The sequence below is a fragment of the Haematobia irritans genome, chromosome 3 (assembly GCF_050003625.1).
Source record: "Haematobia irritans isolate KBUSLIRL chromosome 3, ASM5000362v1, whole genome shotgun sequence".
Taxonomy (NCBI): domain Eukaryota; kingdom Metazoa; phylum Arthropoda; class Insecta; order Diptera; family Muscidae; genus Haematobia; species Haematobia irritans.
Window position 1 is genome coordinate 115,500,415 of NC_134399.1, and position 26,290 is coordinate 115,526,704.

Genomic DNA, 26,290 nt, shown 5'->3' on the forward strand with positions numbered 1-26,290 from the left:
TAGGGTGCAAGGTATAAAAATATGGGAAACTTTGAAAGCTGAAGCAATTTTTAGGCAACTTCGCAAAAGTGTATTTATGACTTATCGGTTGGTAGATATATATTAGAAGTACAGCAACATTTGATTTGATTTGAAAATCTGATCCGATTTCAAACAAAATTGGTATGAATATACAGAACCTTACTTCCACTCCCTGCGCAACATTTCAAGTAAATCGGAGTAAAACAAATCACAGTGTAGGTTAAAGTGGCAGCCCGATTAAGATTCCGACTAACTTAGACTATTCAGTCCATTGTGATACATGGGCTAGTTTCTTATTTATCATCTGTATGGAACAGTTGAACATTTTTATAAAAATGTTATTAAACGATAGTTTATCATTTGATACCCGAACTAATAATAGACAGGCAACCACCATCTATCCAATCTAACCTACCTTTGGCAAAGTTATAATCACAACACATCACTTCAATTAACTTTTACCCAAAAATCAGTTTTATTTAAAAATTATTCACCTAATAGCCATGTGGTCAACCAACTTAAACAATAAGTCTTACGATTTATTTTTTTTTTACAAAACTAATATCAATGCAATTCTCCACATATGTACACAAAAAAAAATTTTTTTCTGATTTAATCACGAAATTAATTGATCCAATTAACTTTTTAATTGAAATGTCTTCAATCATAAACATGATAGTATCAATTAAAAAATGAATTGAAGACAATTTAACAATGAATTAATTCAATAAAAAAATTAATTGATATTAATTTTTGTGATTGATTTTTGTTCCAATTAAAAAATTGTTTGAATCAATTCAAATTTTAATTGAATATTTTTAAAACTCAATTAAAACTTTAATTGAAAAAAATTTGTTGGTTATTTTTTTCTGTGTAGTTATTTTGTACCAAATATGTATCCTCTGGTCTCTGGTCGTTGTTCTTCCACACCTCTTCCGTTCAGTTTGTAGTGGCATGGATAATTTTCTTTGATTTTCGATACTTTTTTTCGGGTAAGAAACAGCACATCATAAAGACAACAATATAAATGGCCAAGATAGTCCACAATGTATAATCACAATAATCGAATAGTAAAAGTCCCAAAACATTACTTCCTACAACAGCACCAATTCGACCCATCATCATAATGAAACACATGCCCATGGCATTAATGTTGGTAGGAAAGAATTCCATGGATATTGTGGACACTAAGCCACCGACATTACCAACACTCATGGTAAAGGTTAAGAGGACAATAATCACATAGAAATTATTAATCCAATGCAACAGGACAATGCAGATACTGGTTATGATTAGCCAGCCCACTTGAAAGAAAGAAATACATGATAAATAATTTGTGTTAATTGATTTCAAGTTCCTTAACTTACATATTAAATTCTTTTTCCCAATGAAGTCAATCGTGAATGAGAAGATCAAATAAAATACGGTAAATGCTGCACCCACCACAATTATAACCAAAAATGGGAAGGTATCCACGATACCATTACAAATGTCCGAATTTAGATCGGTGCTGGGATCCATTTGCATAAGAGTGTGACATACAGCCACTGCAACTCCACCATTCGAGACCATTTCAGTTAACAATGTAGGGAACCTGGAATAAAAAACAAAGATCAATAAAATGGAGAAAAGGAAATAATTGACAGCCATCAAACAAGAAAAATCGACAGACAGGCGAAGTGTATAAATACCAAAAATTACTTTTATTAAAAATTTAACTGACTCGATTAAGCCATGTCTGTCTGTCCGTCATTTTTGTAATTAAAGTCTAGGTCGCAATTTTGGTCTAATCAATTTTAAATGTATTATCTATTTTGGTTCAGTACAGAATCCTATTGAATTTGGAAGAAATCGGTTCAGATTTGGATCTAGCTCCCATATATACATTTCGCCCGATTTACACTCATATCACTACAGTGAAAAAATTTTAACTTAACCAACAATATAGTAGTCAAGGTATAAAACTTTGTGAGCTGCCAAAAATGTGATATGACATTAGAACCCATAAAATATATACCTATAGACTCAGAATCACACCCTGACCACGGTTGCCTTTTGTGGCAAAATTAATGTACCAAAATTTTAAGAAAGTTTTACAAAAAATCTACCAATTTAAAACAAAACATCTTATGTCGAAGTTTTTGACTTTGGTCAATCGATTTAGACAGATAACCTAAGTAAAACGAAACTCAAAATTTTCAATAATATCCAACTTATAGAAAATCTTTTCTTTGGATTTTAGTTCTATAGAAAATGTTCTCAAAATTTTATTTCTATATAGAATTTTGTCAAAATTTTATTTCTATATAAAATTTTGTCGAAACTTTTGTTTCTATATAAAATTTTGTCAAAACTTTTGTTTTATAGAAAATTTTGTCAAAATTTTATTTCTATAAAATTTTGTCAACATTTTATTTTTATAAAAAAATTTGTCAAAATTTTATTTCCATAGAACATTTTGTAAATATTTTATTCCTATAGAAAATTTTGTCAAAATTTTATTTCTATATAAAATTTTGTCAAAACTTTTGTTTTATAGAAAATTTTGTCAAAATTTTATTTCTATAAAATTTTGTCAACATTTTGTTTTTATAAAAAATTTTGTCAAAATTTTATTTCTATAGAAAATTCTGTCAACATTTTATTTTTATAAAAAATTTTGTCAAAATTTTATTTCTATAGAACATTTTGTAAATATTTCATTCCTAAAGAAAATTTAGTCAAAATTTTATTTCTATAGAAAATTTTGTCAAAATTTTATTTCTATAGAAAATTTTGTCAAAATTTTATTTCTATAGAAAATTTTGTCAAAATTTTATTTCTATAGAAAATTTTGTCAAAATTTTATTTCTATAGAAAATTTTGTCAAAATTTTATTTCTATAGAAAATTTTGTCAAAATTGTATGTCCATAGAACATTTTTTAAAAATTTTATTTTTATAGAACAGAAAAAAACAAGAAAAATCGACAGACAGGCGAAGTGTATAAATACCAAAAATTACTTTTATTAAAAATTTAACTGACTCGATTAAGCCATGTCTGTCTGTCCGTCATTTTTGTAATTAAAGTCTAGGTCGCAATTTTGGTCTAATCAATTTTAAATGTATTATCTATTTTGGTTCAGTACAGAATCCTATTGAATTTGGAAGAAATCGGTTCAGATTTGGATCTAGCTCCCATATATACATTTCGCCCGATTTACACTCATATCACTACAGTGAAAAAATTTTAACTTAACCAACAATATAGTAGTCAAGGTATAAAACTTTGTGAGCTGCCAAAAATGTGATATGACATTAGAACCCATAAAATATATACCTATAGACTCAGAATCACACCCTGACCACGGTTGCCTTTTGTGGCAAAATTAATGTACCAAAATTTTAAGAAAGTTTTACAAAAAATCTACCAATTTAAAACAAAACATCTTATGTCGAAGTTTTTGACTTTGGTCAATCGATTTAGACAGATAACCTAAGTAAAACGAAACTCAAAATTTTCAATAATATCCAACTTATAGAAAATCTTTTCTTTGGATTTTAGTTCTATAGAAAATGTTCTCAAAATTTTATTTCTATATAGAATTTTGTCAAAATTTTATTTCTATATAAAATTTTGTCGAAACTTTTGTTTCTATATAAAATTTTGTCAAAACTTTTGTTTTATAGAAAATTTTGTCAAAATTTTATTTCTATAAAATTTTGTCAACATTTTATTTTTATAAAAAAATTTGTCAAAATTTTATTTCCATAGAACATTTTGTAAATATTTTATTCCTATAGAAAATTTTGTCAAAATTTTATTTCTATATAAAATTTTGTCAAAACTTTTGTTTTATAGAAAATTTTGTCAAAATTTTATTTCTATAAAATTTTGTCAACATTTTGTTTTTATAAAAAATTTTGTCAAAATTTTATTTCTATAGAAAATTCTGTCAACATTTTATTTTTATAAAAAATTTTGTCAAAATTTTATTTCTATAGAACATTTTGTAAATATTTCATTCCTAAAGAAAATTTAGTCAAAATTTTATTTCTATAGAAAATTTTGTCAAAATTTTATTTCTATAGAAAATTTTGTCAAAATTTTATTTCTATAGAAAATTTTGTCAAAATTTTATTTCTATAGAAAATTTTGTCAAAATTTTATTTCTATAGAAAATTTTGTCAAAATTTTATTTCTATAGAAAATTTTGTCAAAATTGTATGTCCATAGAACATTTTTTAAAAATTTTATTTTTATAGAACAGTTTGTCAAAATTTTATTTCTATAAAATTTTGTCAACATTTTAGTTTTATAGAAAATTTTGTCAAAATTTTATTTCTATAGAAAATTTTGTCAAAATTTTATTTCTATAGAAAATTTTGTCAAAATTTTATTTCTATAGAAAATTTTGTCAAAATTTTATTTCTATAGAAAATTTTGTCAAAATTTTATTTCTATAGAAAATTTTGTCAAAATTGTATGTCCATAGAACATTTTTTAAAAATTTTATTTTTATAGAACAGTTTGTCAAAATTTTATTTCTATAAAATTTTGTCAACATTTTAGTTTTATAGAAAATTTTGTCAAAATTTTATTTCTATAGAACACTTTGTAAATATTTTATCCCTATAGAAAATTTTGTCAACATTTTATTTTTATAGAAAATTTTGTCAAAATTTTATTTCCATAGAACATTTTGTAAATATTTTATTCCTATAGAAAATTTTGTCAACATTTTATTTTTATAGAAAATTTTGCCAAAATTTTATTTCTATAGAAAATTTTGTCAAAATTTTATTTCTATAGAAAATTTTGTCAACATTTTATTTCTATAGAAAATTTTGTCAAAATTTTATTTCTATAGAAAATTTTGTCAACATTTTATTTCTATAGAAAATTTTGTCAACATTTTATTTCTATAGAAAATTTTGTCAACATTTTATTTCTATAGAAAATTTTGTCAAAATTTTATTTCTATAGAAAATTTTGTCAACATTGTATGTCCATAGAACATTTTTTAAAAATTTTATTTTTATAGAACAGTTTGTCAAAATTTTATTTCTATAAAATTTTGTCAACATTTTAGTTTTATAGAAAATTTTGTCAAAATTTTATTTCTATAGAACACTTTGTAAATATTTTATTCCTATAGAAAATTTTGTCAACATTTTATTTTTATAGAAAACTTTGTCAAAATTTTATTTCTTTAGAACATTTTGTAAATATTTATTCCTATAGAAAATTTTGTCAAAATTTTATTTCTATAGAAACTTTTGTCAAAATTGTATTTCTATACAAAATTTTGTAAATATTTTATACCTAAAGAAAATTTTGTCAAAATTTTATTTCTATAGAAAATTTTGTCAAAATTTTATTTCTATAGAAAATTTTGTCAAAATTTTATTTCTTTAGAAAATTTTGTCAAAATTTTATTTCTATAGAAAATTTTGTCAAAATTTTATTTCTATAGAAAATTTTGTCAAAATTTCATTTCTATAGACATTTTTGTCAAAATTTTATTTTGATAGAACAGATTGTCAAAATTTCATTTCAATAGAAAATTTTGTTAAAATTGTATGTCTACAGAACATTTGTTAAAAATTTTATTTTTATAGAACAGTTTGTAAAAATTTTATTTCTACAAAATTTTATTTTAATAGAAAATTTTGTCAAAATTTATTTTTATTGAACATTTTGCAAATATTTTATTTTGTAAACATTTTATTTTAATAGAAAATTTTGTCAAAATTTTATTTAAATAGAAAATTTTGTCAAAATTTTATTTCTATAGAAAATTTTGTCAAAATTTTATTCCTATAGAAAATTTTGTCAAAATTTTATTCCCATAGAAAATTTTGTCAAAATTTTATTTCTATATAAAATTTTATTTCTATGTGAAATTTTGTCAAAACTTTTGTTTTATAGATAATTTTGTCAAAATTTTATTTCTATAGAACAAATTAAAAATATTTTATTCCTATAGAAAATTTTGTCAAAATGTTATTTCAATAGAACAATTTGTAAATATTTTATTTCTATACAAAATTTTGCCAAATTTTATTTCTTTACAAAATGTTGTCAAAATTTTAGTTCTATAGAAAATTTTGTCAAAATTGTATGTCCATAGAACATTTTTTAAAAATTTTATTTTGATAGAACAGTTTGTCAAAATTTCATTTCTATAGAAAATTATGTCAAAATTGTATGTCCATAGAACATTTTTTAAACATTTTATTTTTATAGAACAGTTTGTAAAAATTTTATTTCTATAAAATTTTGTCACAATTTTATCTTAATAGAAAATTTTGTCAAAATATATTTCTATAGAACATTTTGTAAATATTTTATTTCTATATAAAATTTTTTTCAACATTTTATTTCTTTACAAAATTTTGTCAAAATTCTATTTCTATAGAAAATTGTGTCAAAATTTTATTTCTATAAAATTTTGTCAAAATTTTATTTTAATAGAAAATTTTGTCAAAATTTATTTTTATTGAACATTTTGTAAATATTTTATTTTGTCAACATTTTATTTTAATAGAATATTTTGTCAAAATTTTATTTCAATAGAAAATTTTGTCAAAATTTTATTTCAATTGAAAATTTTGTCAAAATTTTATTTCTATAGAAAATTTTGTCAAAATTTTATTCCCATAGAAAATTTTGTCAAAATTTTATTCCCATAGAAAATTTTGTCAAAATTTTATTCCCATAGAAAATGTTGTCAAAATTTTATTTCTATATAAAATTTTGTCAAAACTTTTGTTTTATAGATAATTTTTTCAAATTTTATTTCTATAGAACATTTTAAAAATATTTTATTCCTATAGAAAATTTTGTCAAAATTGTATTGCTATAGAAAGTTTTGTCAAAATTTTATTTCAATAGAACATTTTGTAAATATTTTATTTCTATACAAAATTTTGCCAAATTTTACTTCTTTACAAAATTTTGTCAAAATTTTAGTTCTATAGAAAATTTTGTCACAATTTCATTTCTATAGAAAATTTTGTCAAAATTTCATTTCTATAGAAATTTTTGTCAAAATTTTATTTTTATAGAACAGTTTGTCAAAATTTCATTTCTATAGAAAATTTTGTCAAACTTTTATGTCCATAGAACATTTTGTAAAAATTTTATTTTTATAGAATAGTTTGTCAACATTGTATTTCTATAGAAAATTTTGTCAACAATTTGTTTCTACATAAAATTTTGTCAAAACTTTAGTTTTATAGAAAATATTGTCAAAATTTTATTTCTATAAAATTTTTGCAACATTTTATTTCTATAGAAAATTTTGTTAAAATTGTATGTCTACAGAACATTTGTTAAAAATTTTATTTTTATAGAACAGTTTGTAAAAATTTTATTTCTATAAAATTTTGTCAACATTTTATTTTAATAGAAAATTTTGTCAAAATTTTATTTCAATACAAAATTTTGTCAAAATTTTATTTCTATAGAAAATTTTGTCAAAATTTTATTCCTATAGAAAATTTTGTCACAATTTTATTTCCATAGAAAATTTTGTCAAAATTTTATTTCTATATAAAAGTTTGTCAAAATTTTTATAGAAAATTAGTTTTATAGAAAATTTTGTCAATATTTTATTTCTATATAGTTTTGTCAACATTTTATTTCTATAAAATTTTGTCAACATTTTATTTTAATAGAAAATTTTGTCAAAATTTTATTTCTATAGAACATTTTGTAAATATTTTTGTCAAAATTTCATTTCTAAAGAAAATTTTGTCAACATTTTATTTCTTTGCAAAATGGTGTCAACATTTTATGTTAATAGAAATTTTTTGCAAAATTTTATTTCAATAGAAATTTTTGTCAAAATTTTATTTCTATGGAAAATTTTTTCAAAATTTTATTCCTATTGAAAATTTTGCCAAAATTTCATTCCCATAGAAAATTTTGTCAAAATTTTATTTCTATTGAACATATTGTAAAAACTTCATTTCTATAGAAAATTATGTCAAAATTGTATGTCCATAGAACATTTTTTAAAAATTTTATTTTTATAGAATAGTTTGTCAACATTTTATTTCTATATAAAATTGAAGTAATTCTTCAATATTTTGACAAAATCTACGAAAAGATCAAGAATTCTACCAATCTACTTACTTTGGCATCCGTAATCCTGAGTCGATCTAGCCCTTGGTGTCCGTCTATCCATCTGTCCATGTATTTCAACTTTTCTACTTTACACACTTGTTTTGCCCACCACCATAGAATGGTAATGGGGGTAGTATAATAAGCTTGTCATTCCGTTTGTAGCACATCGAAATATCGATTTCCGACTATATAAAGTAAATATATTCTTGATCAAGGAGAAATTCTAAGACGACACAACTATGTCCGTCTGGCCGTCTGTCTGTTGTAATCACGCTACAGTCTTCAATAATGGCGCTTTCGTCCTGGAATTTGGCACAGATTCGTTTATTGTCTGCACACAGGCTAAGGTCATAGATGGGCTATATTGGTCCAGGTTTTGATATTGCTCCTACATAAACCAATCCACCGATTTGGGGTCTTCTAGAAACCGATCCGGGGTCTTCTATCCGATTTGATTTGAAAGTGGAATTCTAGAGGTATTTAATGACCACAAAGAGGTGTGCCGTAAATGGTGTCTATCGGTCCATGTTTTGATATAGTCCTCATATAGACCGATCTCCCAATTTTACTTCTTGGGCTTCTAGAAACTGAATTTTCTATCAGATTTGCCTGAAATTTGGAATATAGAGGTATTTTATGACTACAAATAGGTGTGCCGAAAATGGGGTATATCGATCCATGTTTTAGTGTAACCCCCATATAGACCGATCTCCCGATTTTACTCTTGGGCTTCTAGAAACCGTAGTTTTTATCCGAATTGAAATCTACAGGTACTTTAGGACCACAAATAGGTGTGCCGAAAATGGTGAGAATTGGTCCATGTTTTGGAATAGCCCGTATATAGACCGAACTCCCGAGTTTACTTCTTGGGTTTGTAGTTTTTTTCCGATTTGCCTGAAATTGGAAATCTAGAGGTATTTTAGGATCACATGTATCGGTCAATGTTTTGACATAGCCCCCATGTAGCCCGATCTCCTGAGTTGACTTTGTGGGTTTCTAGACACCGCAATTTGTATCCGATTTAACTGAAATTAAAAATCTAGAGGTATTTTGGGTCCATAAAAAGGTGTGCGGAATATGGTGTATCTGGGCCCAAGGTTTAGTTTAGCTCCATATAGCCCTTTCTCCCGATTTGTGTTCTTGAGCGAATAGACATCCGAACATTCATCCGATTTGCCTAAAATTCAAAATCGAGAGGTATATTGGGTTCACAAATAAGTATGCCGAATCGATCGATGTTGATATACCCCACATATAGACTGATCTCGCGATTTGACTTCGAGACACCGCAATTTTTATCCTGTTTGCCTGACATTCAAAATTTTGAGGTATTTTCGGTCCGTAAATAGGTGTAGCGAATATGGTATGGATCGGTCCATGTTTTGCTATAGCTCCCATGTGTTAAGCCTGCTGATTTCTATGTTGGTATATATGTTTGCGTGGCAGAGTATCTGTCATCAAATCCCCCTAAGATTCTATATGTGTATTTTCAAGTAATTATACCCTGCGCCACACTGAGGAACAGGGTATTATAAGTTAGTGCATATGTTTGCAACACCCAGAAGGAGACGAGATAGACACATGGTGTCTTTGGCAAAAATGCTCAGGGTGGGCTCCTGAGTCGATATAGCCATGTCCGTCTGTCCGTCTGTCCGTGAACACATTTTTGTAATCAAAGTCTAGGTCGCAGTTTTAGTCCAATCGACTTTGAATTTGGCACAAGTACGTGTTTTGGCTCAGAATAGAACCCTATTGATTTTGGAAGAAATCGGTTCAGATTTAGATATAGCTCCCATATATATATATTTCGCCCGATATGGACTTATATGGCCCCAGAAACCAGAGTTTTACCCTAATTTGCTTAAAATTTTGCACAAGCAGAAATGAAAATTTTGCACCAGGAGTACAATTAGCAGTGTAGTCCAGTGTGTCAAATTTTATTGAAATCTGTTCAAATTTAGATATAGCTCCCATATATATCGTTCGCCCGATTTACACTCATATGACCACAGTGGCCAATCTTTTACTCCGATTTCATTGAAATTTTGCACAGGTGGTAGAATTAGCATTGTAGCTATGCGTGCCAAATTTGGTTGAAATCGGTTCAGATTTAGATATAGCTCCCATATATAGCTTTCGCCCGATTTACACTCATATGACCACAGAGGCCAATTTTTTGCTCCGATTTAGTTGAAATTTTGCACAGGGAGTAGAATTAGCATTGTAGGTATGCGTGGCAAATTTGGTTGAAATCGGTTTAGATTTAGATATAGCTCCCATATATATGGTTTCTATGGTCAAAATACCAACATTTTCTTTGCAAAATCGCCACTGCTTAGTCGAAAAGTTGTAAAAATTACTCTAATTTTCCTAAACTTCTAATACATATATATCGAGCAATAAATCATAAACAAACTTTTGCGAAGTTTCCTTAAAATTGCTTCAGATTTAAATTTTTCCCATATTTTTTACTAACATTGTGTTCCACCCTAGTGCACTAGCCGACTTAAATTTTGAGTCTATAGATTTTGTAGAAGTCTATCAAATTCTGTCCAGATCGAGTGATATTTAAATGTATGTATTTGGGACAAACCTTTATATATAGCCCTCAACATATTTGACGGATGTGATATGGTATCGAAAATTTAGATCTACAAAGTGGTGCAGGGTATAATATAGTCGGCCCCGCCCGACTTTAGACTTTCCTTACTTGTTGTTGTTTTTTTTTTTTTTTTTTTTTTTTTTTTTTTAAGTTTACTTATTATTTTAAAATTTTACTTATTATGTTATGGTAACTCCTAATAGCGACAATTTTTTGGCCGTATACATATCGAAGTTTTAAATATTTTCAGTTCGCAAAAACAAGGGAAAATGTTACTTCTTCAAACAGGGTGAACTTGCCCGCAATGGACTGTGATAATATGACCTAAAACGACTTATTAAAAAATAAAATTTTTACAAAATTTTCTATAGAAAAAAAATTGTGACAAAATTTTCTACAGAAATACAATTTTGACAAAATTTTCTATAGAAATTAAATTTTGACAAAGTTTACTATAGAAATAATCTATTCAAAAGAAAATTTTATCAAAATTTTATTTCAAAAGAAAGTTTTATTAAAATTCTATTTTTGTAAAAAATTTTGGCTAAATTTTATTCCTGTAGAAAATTTTGTAAAAATGTTAACTCAGAGAAAATTTTGTCAAATTTTGTCAACCATAGAAAATTTTGCAAATAATTTTTTCTTAGAGAAAATTTTGTCAAAATGTTATTTCAATAGAAAAATTAGTCAAAATTTTATTTAAAAAAAAAATTGCCAAAATTTTATTTCAATACAAAATATCATCAAAATATTATTTCCAAAGAATATTTTGTAAATATGTTATTCCTATAGAAAATTTAGTAAACATTTTATTCTTAGAGGAAATTTTGTCAAAATGTTATTCTTAGAGTTTTTGTTAGAATAATTTTGAAGTATCTCTTAGTTAGTGGTGAATATTATGCAAATTCTACAAAAACATCAAAAATGCAAAAAAAAAGTGACACCTGTTCCTAAGGTTAAGAACCCCTGCCACTTTTCGGAGTTTCGACCCATTAGTATAGTACCCTCCCTTTTCAAAGTAGTAGAGATTTTAATGGATGACCAAATTGGCACATACTTGATGGAGAATTCGGTTATTTCTGATAACCAATCTGGGTTTCGGAAGGGCAACAGCACTACAACGTTGTTAGTAGATCTAGTTGACGAGGTAAGAAGACGCGTGGACCTGAAAGAGTTTGGTTTTAGTAGTTAGTTTGGATTTTAGCCGTGCGTTTGATTCGATAAGCCATGAAGTGCTTTTGAACAAGATGTTCCATAAATATGGGCTGTCCTTATCGGCATGCTGATTGTAGAAGACTTTCCTTGTAGAAAGGTCTCAATTTGTTTCTTGTAATGGTTTTTCGTCATCAACGCGTTCCCTCTACCGTGGTATACCTCAGGGCTCTATTATAGGGCCAAAGTTATTCTCGTTATATATAAACGACATATTTGAAGTCTTGTATTTTATGAAGTGTCACTTATATGCAGATGACTTACAACTTATTATTAGCGGCGGAGTGGGTTCTGAAATATACACCGAGAACATTGTTAACCGCGAGTCGATGCGTCTCGATCAATAGGGCCAATCGAACTATATTGCCATCAACCCCAGCAAATCCAGGTATATAATGTTTGGAAATCTATCTGGGGCTTCCCTAAATATTTCTTTGAATGGTTTTCTGCTAGAGAATGTGAGATGTTTGAAAATTTTGGCTATTTATGTAGACGACGGACTGAAATTTGACTTTCATATCTTAAAAATTATTTCCACGACTATTTTTTTCTACGGAAGGTTTATAATTCTGGTTCTATACTGCCCTTGAACGTAAGAATGCACACAGCCAAGTCTTTACTTATACCGAATATTACCTATGGGTTAGAGGTTCTTTCTGGGGCGCATCTTGGTAGTCTCAGTAGATTGAGGATATGTGTGAACCGAATTGTACGATTTGCATTCAATCTAAGGTATTACGAACACGTTTCGCCATATTCAGTTCAATTTCTGGGGTGTACATTTAATAACTTTATTGATTTGCGCGTTATTTGTCTCTTTTATAGAATAATGAGGAACCGACAGCCGATATATTTGTTCGAAAGATTCCAGTTCGGCGTGTTTCATCGAACGCATTCTCTGACGGTTCCCAGGTTCCAATCACTTCTGATGCAAAGATCTTTTCAGATTCGTGCCATACGCATTTGGAATAATTATATACCTTATGATAGCAGCCATTTCCTTTGGTCCTTCAAAGAGTTCCAATCTTTAGCTATGATGAATCTATAGACAATGGTTTCTAAAGTTCTAATTTTTATACCCCCCATCATAGGATGGGGGGTATATTAACTTTGTCATTCCGTTCGTAACACATCGAAATATTGCTCTAAGACCCCATAATGTATATATATTCTGGGTCGTGGTGAAATTCTGAGTCGATCTAAGCATGTCCGTCCGTCCGTCCGTCCGTCTGTTGAAATCACGCTAACTTCCGAACGAAACAAGCTATCGACTTGAAACTTGGCACAAGTAGTTGCTATTGATGTAGGTCGGATGGTATTGAAAATGGGCCATATCGGTCCACTTTTACGTATAGCCCCCATATAAAGGGACCCTCAGAATTGGCTTGTGGAGCTTCTAACAGAAACATATTTCATCCGATCCGGCTGAAATTTGGTATATGGTGTTGGTATATGGTATCTAACAACCATGCAAAAATTGGTTCACATCGGTCCATAATTATATATAGCCCCCATATAAACCGATCCCCAGATTTGGCTTGCGGAGCCTCAAATAGAAGCAAATTTCATCCGATCCGGCTGAAATTTGGTACATGGTGTTGGCATATGGTCTCTTACAACCATGCAAAAAGTGGTCCACATCGGTCCATAATTATATATAGCCCCCATATAAACCGATCCCCAGATTTGGCTTGCGGAGCCTCAAAGAGAAGCAAATTTCATCCGATCCGCCTGAAATTTGGTACATGGTATTGGTATATGGTCTCTAACAACCATGCAAAAATTGGTCCACATCGGTTCATAATTATATATAGACCCCATATAAACCGATCTCCAGATTTGGCTTGCGAAGTCTCCAAGAGAAGCAAATTTCATCCAATCCGGTTGTAATTTGGTACATGGTATTGGTATATGGTCTCTAACAACCGTGCAAAAATTGGTCCATATCGGTCCATAATTATATATAGCGCCCATATAAACCGATCCCCAGATTTGGGTTGCGGAGCCTCAAAGAGAAGCAAATTTCATCCGATCCGCCTGAAATTTGGTACATGGTATTGGTATATGGTCTCTAACAACCATGCAAAAATTGGTCCACATCGGTTTATAATTATATATAGCCCCCATATAAACCGATCCCCAGATTTGGCTTGCGAAGTCTCCAAGAGAAGCAAATTTCATCCAATCCGGTTGTAATTTGGAACATGGTGTTAGTATATGATTTTTAACAACCGTGCCAGAATTGGTCCATATCGGTCCATAATTATATATAGTCCCCATATAAAACGTTCTCCAGATTTGACCTCCGGAGCCTCTTGGAGGAGCAAAATTCATCCGATCCGGTTCAAATTAGGAACGTGGTGTTAGTATATGGTCGCTAACAACCATACCAAAATTGGTCCAATCACTCAAAAATTGGTCCATATCTGTTCATAATCATGGTTGCCACTAGAGCCAAAAATAATCTACCAAAATTTTATGTCTATAGAAAATTTTGTCAAAATTTTATTTCTATAGAAAATTTTTTCAAAATTTTATTTCTAGAGAAAATTTTGTTAAAATGTTATTCGGTTCATAATAAAATTTTCATCATTGTCAAAATTTTATTTCTATAGAAAATTTTGTTCAAATTTTATTCGGTTCATAATCATGGTTGCCACTCGAGCCAAAAATAATCTACCAAGATTTTATTTCTATAGAAAATTTTGTCAAAAGTTTATTTCTATAGAAAATTTTGTCAAAAGTTTATTTCTATAGAAGATTTTGTTAAAATTTTATTTCTGTAGAAATTTTGGTCAAAATTTTTATTTCTATAGAAAATTTTGTGAAAATTTAATTTCTATAGAAAATTTTGTTAAAATTTTATTTCTGTAGAAAATTTTGTCAAAATTTTATGTCTACTTTGTCAAACTGAACTATATACGTATTGGATCGATCTTTTTTGATTTAATATATACCACGTATGGACTTACATACAATTTAGAAGATGGTGTTAGGAGGTTTTAAGATACCTTGCCAACGGCAAGCGTTACCGCAACTTATGTAATTCGATTGTGGATGGCAGTGTTTAGAAGAAGGTTCTACGCAATCCATGATGGAGGGTACATAAGCTTCGGCCTGGCCGAACTTACGGCCGTATATACTTGTTAATTTTTATTTTTGGAATATATTTTCATCCTTATTCGTGCGAAACTTTATTACATTTATATGTATAATTTCATAATTATAAACTTGTAATTTTTATTTGTAGCTTTATTATTAAGTTATCTAATTGTCAATTAAGTATTAATATCTTAATATTATACTTATGGTATCTTATGTTGATGCTTATAATCGATTTCGCCACAATAGGCTTACAGATTATGCGAAAATAAAGAAATGAATGAAATGAAATGAAAAATGCGGCCAGTCTACCAAACAGTAAAGAAAGAAACTGTGGCATCCGTGGTTACAATACATATCTGCCACATTGTAGATGGATTAAAATTATTCATTTCGATCAGTAATCATCCACTGTATAAATCTACACACAAAAAACTTTTTTCTCTGATTCAATCACCAAATTAATTGATCCAATTAATTTTTTAATTGAAATGTCTTCAATCACGAAAATGATAGTATCAATCACAGTTTTAATTGGGCATAGAAAAAATTCTTGATTAAAAAATTAATTGATTTTTTCAGCAAAATTCAATTAATTTTTTAATTGATTCAATTAAAAATTTAATTGATGTTGATTGCAAAACGCAATTAATTTATTAATTAAAAAAGGTAACTATTTTTAATTACTTAGTTAGATTGGCTTAGAGTTTTTATTTGGATTAACAAATGATTGTTTGAAATACATTTTTAATTAAAAAAGTTAAAAAAAATCAGCACTTTTTTAAACTGAATTAGTCTTCCGAATTTGATTAAAAAGTTAATTGGATCAATTAATTTTTTAATTAAACATTTTAAAAATTTCAATCATTGACTTAATTAACTCAATGTTTCTATCATGATTAAAAAGTTAATTGTATCAATTAATTTATTAATTGAAAAAATTTTCAACTTCAATTAACTTTTTAATTGGAAATATTTTGGTGATATTTTTTTCTGTGTAGGTATCCAATTATATTAAAGGCGATATTTGCATATGGCTTTTCCTCTAGAAATCAAACAAAAATATTTGGTAAGAATCTAAAATTTTTATCTTCGGAAAAATCATATGAACCGATTGTCTAGAGAGAGGGATGTGTTATTATTTAGATTTTGCTAAAAATATTTTGGAAAACCCCCTCAATTGATGTGGTATAATATTTCAGCGGTTTAGGTGTACCAGATCCACCTAAACCATTGAACTTTCGACGCCTCCAGTCTTAAGCTTATTCTTAAGTACAGGTCACACTAGGCAAATATTTGACCAAAATGAGTGTCAAACATTTTTCCAGAACAATTATCCAAACATCTGGATAGGGTTTTTGGAAAATAACCCTGCCATGATATTATATATCCAATATGAGCTAAAAATGTTTGCTGGTTTGGCTATGGCAACGGATTCTTTTTCGATTTCTGTCAAATATTTGCCCAGTGTGAACCTGGCATTAATTATTTATTTAAAATTGGTAGATATATAATTTCCTCATAGTTACCGTAAAACTACTTACCACATAAACAAACCCTGAGCAATGCCGAGGGCAACAAATTGTATAATGCAAATGTTCAAGGTATGCAAACATCGCTCTCTGTAGAACAAGGGTGCTGTTTGATTCCATACCATTTTAATGGCATCCTTAACGCCAGATATATTGGCCAAATTTGCTCCACCACTTTGAAGTGTTATCCTTCGAACAGGATACTCGGCTACTGATCTACCAGTATTTTTAACAAACATCCAACGTAGAATTTCCAAAGCACCATCATCATTGCCTTGAACTAGAATATATTTGGGAGTTTCAGGCATCATAAATAGGCCGCATAAGGCCAGCAGCGAAAGTACACAATTGGTGATGATCAATACACGCCATGAGGAGAATTTCATGCCGAATATCACCGTTTCAATTTGAAGTGGTATAATAAAGGTAGCCAAAGCTAGAAAATTAAGAAATTATTGGTAAATTAAAGAAATTTAGACTTAACGCAAGTACAGTCAAATCTCTCAAAATGTAACACTCTGTAAAGCGGAAACTTCTCAAGAAAGGAAAATTTCCATAGAACGTTTGGTATATTATTACCACCCAAACAGGGAAACAATTTTGTTGATTTTTGAGAGGTTCCACTATCTATTCACTTACTAGGTAAATAAACCATTGCTAATGGTAGAAATCCTGAAAGTAATGTCACATGCCTTGTCCTTGTTTTATTCCCATGAAATTCTCCAGTTAAACTGAAGACACAGGCCTGTCCGCCGGATATCAGAAATCCCGTTAGGAAACGGAAAAATATCAGCATCCATATGTTTACCGAAAATGCTGAGATGAAACTTGAGATAGCTGCCAAAGATAGGGCTGCCCTTAAGGTTTTGATACGTCCCCATGTATCAGCCAAAAATCCCATAGCATGTGAACTCAAGACAATACCCAAGAATCCGGAGGAAGCCAACATACCCTGCTCGGTAACACTGGATACCAGGTCGCATTTCATTGAAGGTAAAATGATGCTAACACACATACTCTCCACCATGACTGTCATGAAGCAAAGGCCACCCACCAGCAGCAGGTAATAATGGAATTTACCCACTGGCACCAAACTAACGGCCTCCTCAAAGGTATGGCATGGTATGACAGAAGAGGCATCACTTTCTGCTTGTTTGTCAACTGAAATGAAAGACAAAGATCCCAAAGTAAAATCAATTTTATGTAAATTTGAAAAAATTTTATTATAATTCCTATGTCCATCAAAAATGTCAATCTTAATTAGAGAGAAAATTTTAAATGTGGCCACAGAAATCCGCAAAAAAGTCTTTGGCAAATTCCAGTTTAATTTGTTCGTGTGCCCAAAGTAGTCTTCTATCGTTCTAACATAATGTTGGCCGCCAAACCTCCTACTCCAAATAATTCAGAAAATGAAACTCCTGAAGTGACAACCACAGAAAATGAGCAACCTGATTTCTTTGAATCCAAACTTTTTCGTTGGATATCGGTATTTTTATATTTGGGAGGCATAAGCGGTCTCGGATGCGTTCTTAGCCTTTATTATATTTTGTTTTTTGATTCAAGCATTCCTGAAGTTCATTTGCGTTTTCCCTTATCCATTGATGGAGTACCTTTACAAAAAATACAAGAAATACCTGGAAACTAGGTAAGTATATGATATTTTCTTGCTATATAAGATTTTTTGGTCTTGAAAATATTCATACAAAAAATTACAAAATTTTCTATAGAAATAAATTTTTGACAAAATTTTCTATAGAAGTAAAATTTTGAAAAAAAATTAAAACAAAAAATGTTGACAAAAATTTTTATAGAAATAAAATTTTAACAAAAATTTTCTATAGAAATAAAATTTTAACAAAAATTTTCTATAGAAATAAAATTTTGAGTAAATGTTCTATAGAAATAAAGTTTTTACAAAATTTTCCATAGAATTAACATTTAGAAAAAATGTCTATAGAAATAAAATTTGGACTAACTTTTCTACAAAAATAAAAGTTTACAAAAATTTTCTAAAGAAATAAAATTTTGACAAATTTTTCTATAAAAATAAAATTTTGACAAAATTTTCTATAGAAATAAAATTTTGACAAATTTTCTATAGAAATAAAATTTTAACAAAATTTTCTATAGAAATAAAATTTTGACAAAATTTGTTATAGAAATAAAATTTTGACAAAAATGTTCCATAGAAATAAAATTTTGACAAAATTTTCAAAAAAATAAAATGTGGACAAAATGGTCCATAAAAAAAAAATTTGACAAAAATTTTCTATTGAAATAAAATCTTGACAAATAAATTTCTATACAAATGAAATTTTTCTATCGATATAAAATTTTGACAAAATTGTATATAGAAATAAAATTTTGACAAAATTTTCTGTCCATGTGAGCCTGAAACTTAATCGGGCTGCCACTTTAACCTTCTATAGAAAAAAAAAATTGACAAAAATTTTGTTTAGAAATAACATGTTGACAAAATTTTCTATAGAAATAAAATTTTGACAAAATTTTCTATAGAAATAAAATATTGACTAAATTTTCTATAGAAATAAAATTTTGACTAAATGTTCTATAGAAATAAAATTTTGACAAAATTTTCTACAGAAATAAAATTTTGACAAAATTTTCTAACGAAATAAAACTTTCACAAAATTTTCTAACGAAATAAAATTTTGACAAAATTTTCTACAGATATATAATTTTGACAAAATTTTCTATAGAAATAAAATTTTTTAACAAAATTTTCTATAGAAATAACATTTTGACAAAATTTGCTATAGAAATAAAATTTTCTGTCGAAATAAAATTTTGACAAAATTTTCTATAGAAATAAAATTTTGACAAAATTTTCTATAGGAATATAATACTGACAATATTTTCTATAGATATAAATTTTGTGACAAAATTTTCGTTAGAAATAATATTTGACAAATTTTTCTATAGAAATAAAATTTTGAAAAAAATTTCTATAGAAATAAAATTTTTACAAAATTTTCTCTAGATATAAAATTTTGACAAAGAGTTCTATAGAAATAAAATTTTGACTAAATGTTCTATAGAAATAAAATTTTGACAAAATTTTCTATAGAAATAAAATTTTGGCAAAATTTTCTATAGAAATACCATTTTGACAAAATTTTCTCCAGAAATACAAAATTTTCTATAAAAATAAAATTTTAGCAAAATATTCTATAGAAATAAAATGTAGACAACATTTTCTATAGAAAGAAAATTTTCACAAAATTCTCTATAGGAATATAATACTGAAAAATTTTTCTACCGATATACAATTTTGACAAAATTTTCTATAGAAATAAAATTTTGACAAAATTTTCTAACGAAATAAAATTTTGACAAAATTTTCTATAGAAATAAAGTTTTGACAAAATTTTCTATAGAAATCAATGTAGACAACATTTTCTATAGAAAAAAAATTTTTCTGATTATTAATTTTGTTCGGCTTGAGGTCATAGAAACAATCGATTATTGATTTGTTTTAATATTTATTTCCAATATTTCGGTTAGTGCCACTAACCATCTTCAGGGATTTTGTATCTACATAAAATACAAAAATTAAATTACTTTTAATGTTGTAATTGTAATTTTGGTAAAATTTTCAATAGGAATAAGATTTGACAAACATTTTTATAGAAATAACATTTTTTAACGAAATAAAATTTTGACAAAATTTTCTATAGAAATAAAATTTTGACAAAATTTTCTAACGAAATAAAATTTTGATAAAATTTTCTATAGAAATAAAATTTTAACAAAATATTCTATAGAAATAAAATTTTGACAAAAGTTTATATAGAAATAAAATTTTGATTAAATGTTCTATAGAAATAACATTTTGACTAAATTTTGACAAAATTTTCTACAGAAATACAAAATTTTCTATAAAAATAAAATTTTAACAAAATATTCTATAGAAATTAAAGGAAGACAACATTTTCTATAGAAAGAAAATTTTGAAAAAAATCTCTGTAGGAATATAATACTGACAAATTTTTCTATCGATACACAATTTTGACAAAATTTGCTGTAGAATTAAGATTTGACAAAATTTTCTATAGAAATAAAATTTTGACAAAATTTTCTATAGAAATAAAATTTTGACAGAATTTTCTATAGAAATAAAATTTTGACAAAATTTTCTATAGAAATAAAGTTTTGACAAAATTTTCTATAGAAATAAAATTTTAGCAACATTTTCTATAGAAATAAAATGTAGACAACATTTTCTATAGTAAGAAAATTTTGGCAAAATTTTCTATGGGAATATAATACTGACAAATTTTTCTACCGATATAAAATTTTGACAAAATTTTCTATAGAAATAAGATGTTGACAAAATTTTCTATAGAAAAAATTTTCTATAGAAATAAAATTTTGACAAAATTTTCTGTAGAAATAAAATTTTGACAAAATTTTCTATAGAAATAATATTTTGACAAAATTTTCTATAGAAATAAAATTTTGACAAAATTTTCTATAGAAATAAAATTTTGACAAAATTTTCTATAGAAATAAAATTTTGACAAAATTTTCTATAGAAATAAAATTTTGACAAAATTTTCTATAGAAATAAAGTTTTAACAAAATATTCTATAGAAATAAAATTTTGACAAAATTTTCTATAGAAATAAAGTTTTGACAAAATTTTCTATAGAAATAAAATGTAGACAACATTTTCTATAGTAAGAAAATTTTGGCAAAATTTTCTATCGAAGTAAAATTTTGACAAAATTTTCTATAGAAATAAAATTTTGACAAAATTTTCTATAGAAATAAGATGTTGACAAAATTTTCTATAGAAAAAATTTTCTATAGAAATAAAATTTTGACAAAATTTTCTGTAGAAATAAAATTTTGACAAAATTTTCTATAGAAATAATATTTTGACAAAATTTTCTATAGAAATAAAATTTTGACAAAATTTTCTATAGAAATAAAATTTTGACAAAATTTTCTATAGAAATAAAATTTTGACAAAATTTTCTATAGAAATAAAATTTTGACAAAATTTTCTATAGAAATAAAGTTTTAACAAAATATTCTATAGAAATAAAATTTTGACAAAATTTTCTATAGAAATAAATTTTTGACAAAATTTTCTATAGAAATAAAATTTTGACAAAATTTTCTATAGAAATAAAATTTTGATAAAATTTTCTATAGAAATAAAATTTTGACAAAATTTTTTATAGAACTAAATTTTGACAAAATTTTTTATAGAAATTTTAATTTTGACAAAATTTTCTATAGAAATAAAATTTTGACAAAAATTTCTATAGAAATAAAATTTTGACAAAATTTTCTATAGAAATAAAATTTTGACAAAATTTTCTATAGAAATAAAGTTTTAACAAAATATTCTATAGAAATAAAATTTTGACAAAATTTTCTATAGAAATAAATTTTTGACAAAATTTTCTATAGAAATAAAATTTTGACAAAATTTTCTAAAGAAATAAAATTTTGATAAAATTTTCTATAGAAATAAAATTTTGACAAAATTTTTTATAGAACTAAATTTTGACAAAATTTTCTATAGAAATTTTAATTTTGACAAAATTTTCTATAGAAGTAAAATTGTGACAAAATTTTCTATAGAAATAAAATTTTGACAAAACTTTCTATAGAAATAAAATTTTGACAAAATTTTCCATAGAAATAAAATTTTTACAAAATTTTCTATTGAAATAAAATTTTGACAAAATTTTCTATAGAAGTAAAATTTTAACAAAATTTTCTATAGAAATAAAATTTTGACAAAACTTTCTATAGAAATAAAATTTTGACAAAATTTTCCATAGAAATAAAATTTTTACGAAATTTGCTATAGAAATAAAATGTTGACAAAATTTTCTGTAGAAATAAAAATTTGTCAAAATTTGGTGGTGGCTATTTAATATTCAGCCAGTCCTAACTTACGGCCCTACATATTTTTGGTATTATTCGTATAAAATATCAACTTGTAAATTTCTATTATTTCCAGAAAATACCTTGAATGACTAGTGCCATGAATGATAGACTCTTGCATTATCGTATTATGACCCCTTTAAGCTTTCTATGGTCACGTTTATTTCTTGTCTAGTTGTGGTTTTGTCATAAAGCCGCCATTAAACGCAACTATCTCAATAACTGCTAAATATATGATGGTTATGCCAATTCTCCGAGACAGCTCAAAGGGACATTACATAAAAAGCAAAATGGTGGTGAATGCAAGAGAGAAAACGTGTACAAATGCAAATATTTTTAGGTTGAAAAAAAATCCATGCAGTAGACATCGCCTAGAATTCACTCTTTACAATATAAACGTATTAGTGAAATAAGCTGGGCAAATCTACATATTTTAGAAATAAGAACCCTCAGTATCAAGGGTTGCCTTTTATATTTCAGAATTAGAGAACAAAAACAAATATTAATTATTGAAAATAGTTTTGTTTTTTTTTTCAAAATATTCCCCATTAATATTTATGCACGTTTGCATGCGTTTGAAGCAAGCAAGACGAATCACATTTGTCACTCTGATTGAGGTTTCTCCGCAACATGCCATCTGAGGCCCCAACCGCTTCTTCAGGTGTCGAAAAACATAGAATTAACATTTTATTTTTTACCTAAAGGAATACAAAATAACACAAAAGGCATTCGGTGCCAAGTCAGGAGTATACGGCGGATGAACCATCATTTTCGTAGTGAAGAGTGACCCGTCTTTGGCGGTCGGGTTTCCTGATTTCTTGGAAGACAACTTTCAAACCACGTATTGTGTCCCACCCAGAATCGAGTGTTCTGCATTCTTCTATTGGTTCGATTGCGACATATCGAGTTTTCCAAAAAAAACAAAACAGACGATCATTTGCTTGGACGTACTACTTTTATGAGATTTGGCTCATCTTGAAACACCCATACAGTGGAATGCTGTTTACTTTCGTGCTCATACGCATAAAACCACGATACATCACCTGTAGACATGTATAGGATCAAGTTATTACTTCTGCAAAATGCAGAAAAGGGACTGAAACAACAATTTTTAAAGACACTGAATTTAGTCAAAATTTAATTTTTATAGGAAAATTGGCTAAAATTTTATTTCTATAGAAAATTTTGTCAAAATTTTATATCTATAGAATTTCTTTTAAAAATTTTATTGCTATAGAAAATTTTTTACAAATGTTTATTGCTATAGAAAATTTTGTTAAAATTTCAATGGTATAGAACATTTTGTCAAAATTTTATTTCAATAGAAAATGTTTTGAAAATTTAATTTCTATAGAAAATTTTGTCAAAATTTTATTTCTATAGAAAATTTTGTTAACATTTTATTTCTAGAAAAAACTTGCTGAAATTTTATTTCAAATGAAAATTTTGTCAAAATTTTATTCATATATATATTTTGTCAAAATGTTATTTCTAAAGACATTTTGTCTAAAGTTTATTTCTATAGAAAAATTTTATCAATTTTTTTTCTCTAAAAAACTAATGTCAAAATTTTATTTCCATAGAAACTTTTTTAAACATTTTATTTGTATAGAAAACTTTCTATACAAAACTTTATTCAAATTTTATTTCTATTGAAAAATTTGTCACAATTTTTATTTCTATAGAAAATGTTGTCAACATTTTATTTCTATAGGAAATTTTGTCAAAATTTTATTTCTATAGAAACTTTTGTCAAAATTTTATTTCTATAGAAAATTTTGTTCAAATTTCTTTGCTATAGAAAATGTTGTCAAAATTTTATTTCTATACAAAAATTTGTATTTCTTTAGAATATTTTTCATAGTTTTTTTTTTCTATAGAAAATTTTGTAAAAATTTTATTTCTACGGAAGAATTTGTTGACATTTTATTTCTATTGAAAATTTAGTCAAAATTTTATTTCTATAGACATTATATCTAAGGTTTATTTCTATAGAAAAATGTTGTCAAAATTTTATCTTTATATATATAAAATTTTAGTTCTATAGAAAAATTTTTTAAGGAGGAATATTCTGCAAAATCTTCCAAAATATCAAAAATCTATTAAATCGTTTCTTTGAATCCTAATTCACACTTCTTTTCTACATTCTTCGGATTAATTAAAAGTAATTATTTCTATAGAAAATGTTCTCATTATTTTATTACTATAGCAAATTTTTCAAAATTTTATTTTATATAAAATTTTGTCAAAATTTTATTTCTATTGAAAATTTTCTCAAAATTTTATTTCTATAGAAAATTTTGTCAAAATGTTATTTCTATGGAAAATGTCGTCAACATTTTATTTCTATAGAAAATTTTCTAAAAATGTTATTTTTATAGAAAATGTTGCGAAAATTTTACTTCTTTAGAAATTTTTGCCAAGAATTTATTTCTAGAGGCAATTTGTGAAGTACCTCTTACTTTGGGAGGAACATTCTGCAAAATCTCCCAAACTATAAAAAATTTATAAAATTTTTTCTGTGAATATCCTAATTCACACTTCTTTTCTACATGTTTCGGATTAATTAAAAGTAATTATTTTGTAGAAATTTTTGTTAAAATTATCTTTCTATAGAAAATTTTGTTAAAATTTTTTTTGTTTTTCAAATTTTTTCTCAAAATTTTATTTTTATCGAATTGTTTCTCAAAATTTTAGTTTTATAGAAAATTTTTATCAAAATTTTATTTCTATAAGAAATTTTGTTAAAATTTTATTTCTATATAAAAGTTTGCCAAAATTTTATTTCTATAGGAAATTTTGTCAAAATTTTATTTCTATAGAATATTTTGTCAAAATTTTATTTCTATAGGAAATTTTTAGCCCAATTCTCAATAACAACTCCCTGGGAATTTTTTCCCTATTCCCTGTTCCCCTATTCTAAACAAAATCTCCCTGGGGAATTTTTCTTTATTCCCTTTACCCTTATTCTAAACCAACTTCGAAAATGGGAAATGTTTCCCTTGGGGAAAAGTTGGTATTACAAATGGCAATAAAAAGGGAAAAACGATGACATTTTTTGGGAATAATTCCCTCAAAAAAATCAAGGGAGTTGTAACCAAAATGCATCATTTCTCTGTAATTTCCGGTCAAAAACCTTTAAATAAAATTGATGATGGGATGCATCCAACTACCGAATGCTCATCTCATGGTCACAGATCTGTACATATTTTAAAAATTATTTTATATAGAAAATAAAGGTTTTACATTTAAACTATAATATCCCTTCCTGTTTTAATGTAGTTTTAATGCGAACATGTGTCCCACGTGGCCTAAAAAGCTGAAGAAATTTACTTGTTTTCTTCTTCCGTTTTGATGAAATATATCCAATTCGGGCATAGGTGTTCTTTAAATATATTTATGACTTCTTTATGAACTTTGTTCAGGCTACACTGGGCCACAGATATGTCTCGATCTTTCCTACGCCCTTTTTGGTTGCCACCATCGACAAAGAAACGTAGCACCTAATCTTATTAGTGGAGATAATCCAAAAGACTTACGTTGAGGTGGAATGTGGGCCGCTAATACATCCAACAGGTATTTGAAGGCTGGATTATTTACCCTATAATATTGTATCACAATGGACTGAATGGTCTAAATGAGCCCGAATCAAGTCGGGCTGCCACTTTAACCCTATAAATCCCATGAACTAAGTAACAACCTCTTCATGTACAAGTATGTAGTTACAACGTTTCAGGCAACTCAAGTGGGTTAATGGCATCGCGTAGCTTTCTCCTTTCTATCC

General features: G+C 26.6%; 1 protein-coding gene across 1 annotated transcript in view; it reads right to left on the minus strand.

Moving 5' to 3' along the window:
* Positions 1-472: 472 nt before the first annotated feature.
* The window catches only part of LOC142229710 (niacin transporter NiaP), a 257,106-nt gene continuing 231,288 nt past the window's right edge, over positions 473-26,290 (minus strand). The window contains exons 2-5 of the mRNA XM_075300284.1: positions 17,221-17,742; positions 16,594-17,017; positions 1,389-1,615; positions 473-1,325 (exon numbers count right to left, since the gene is read on the minus strand). Coding sequence (XP_075156399.1) covers positions 961-1,325; positions 1,389-1,615; positions 16,594-17,017; positions 17,221-17,742 — 1,538 coding nt within the window. The 3' untranslated portion in view covers positions 473-960. The remainder of the gene's footprint in view (positions 1,326-1,388; positions 1,616-16,593; positions 17,018-17,220; positions 17,743-26,290) is intronic.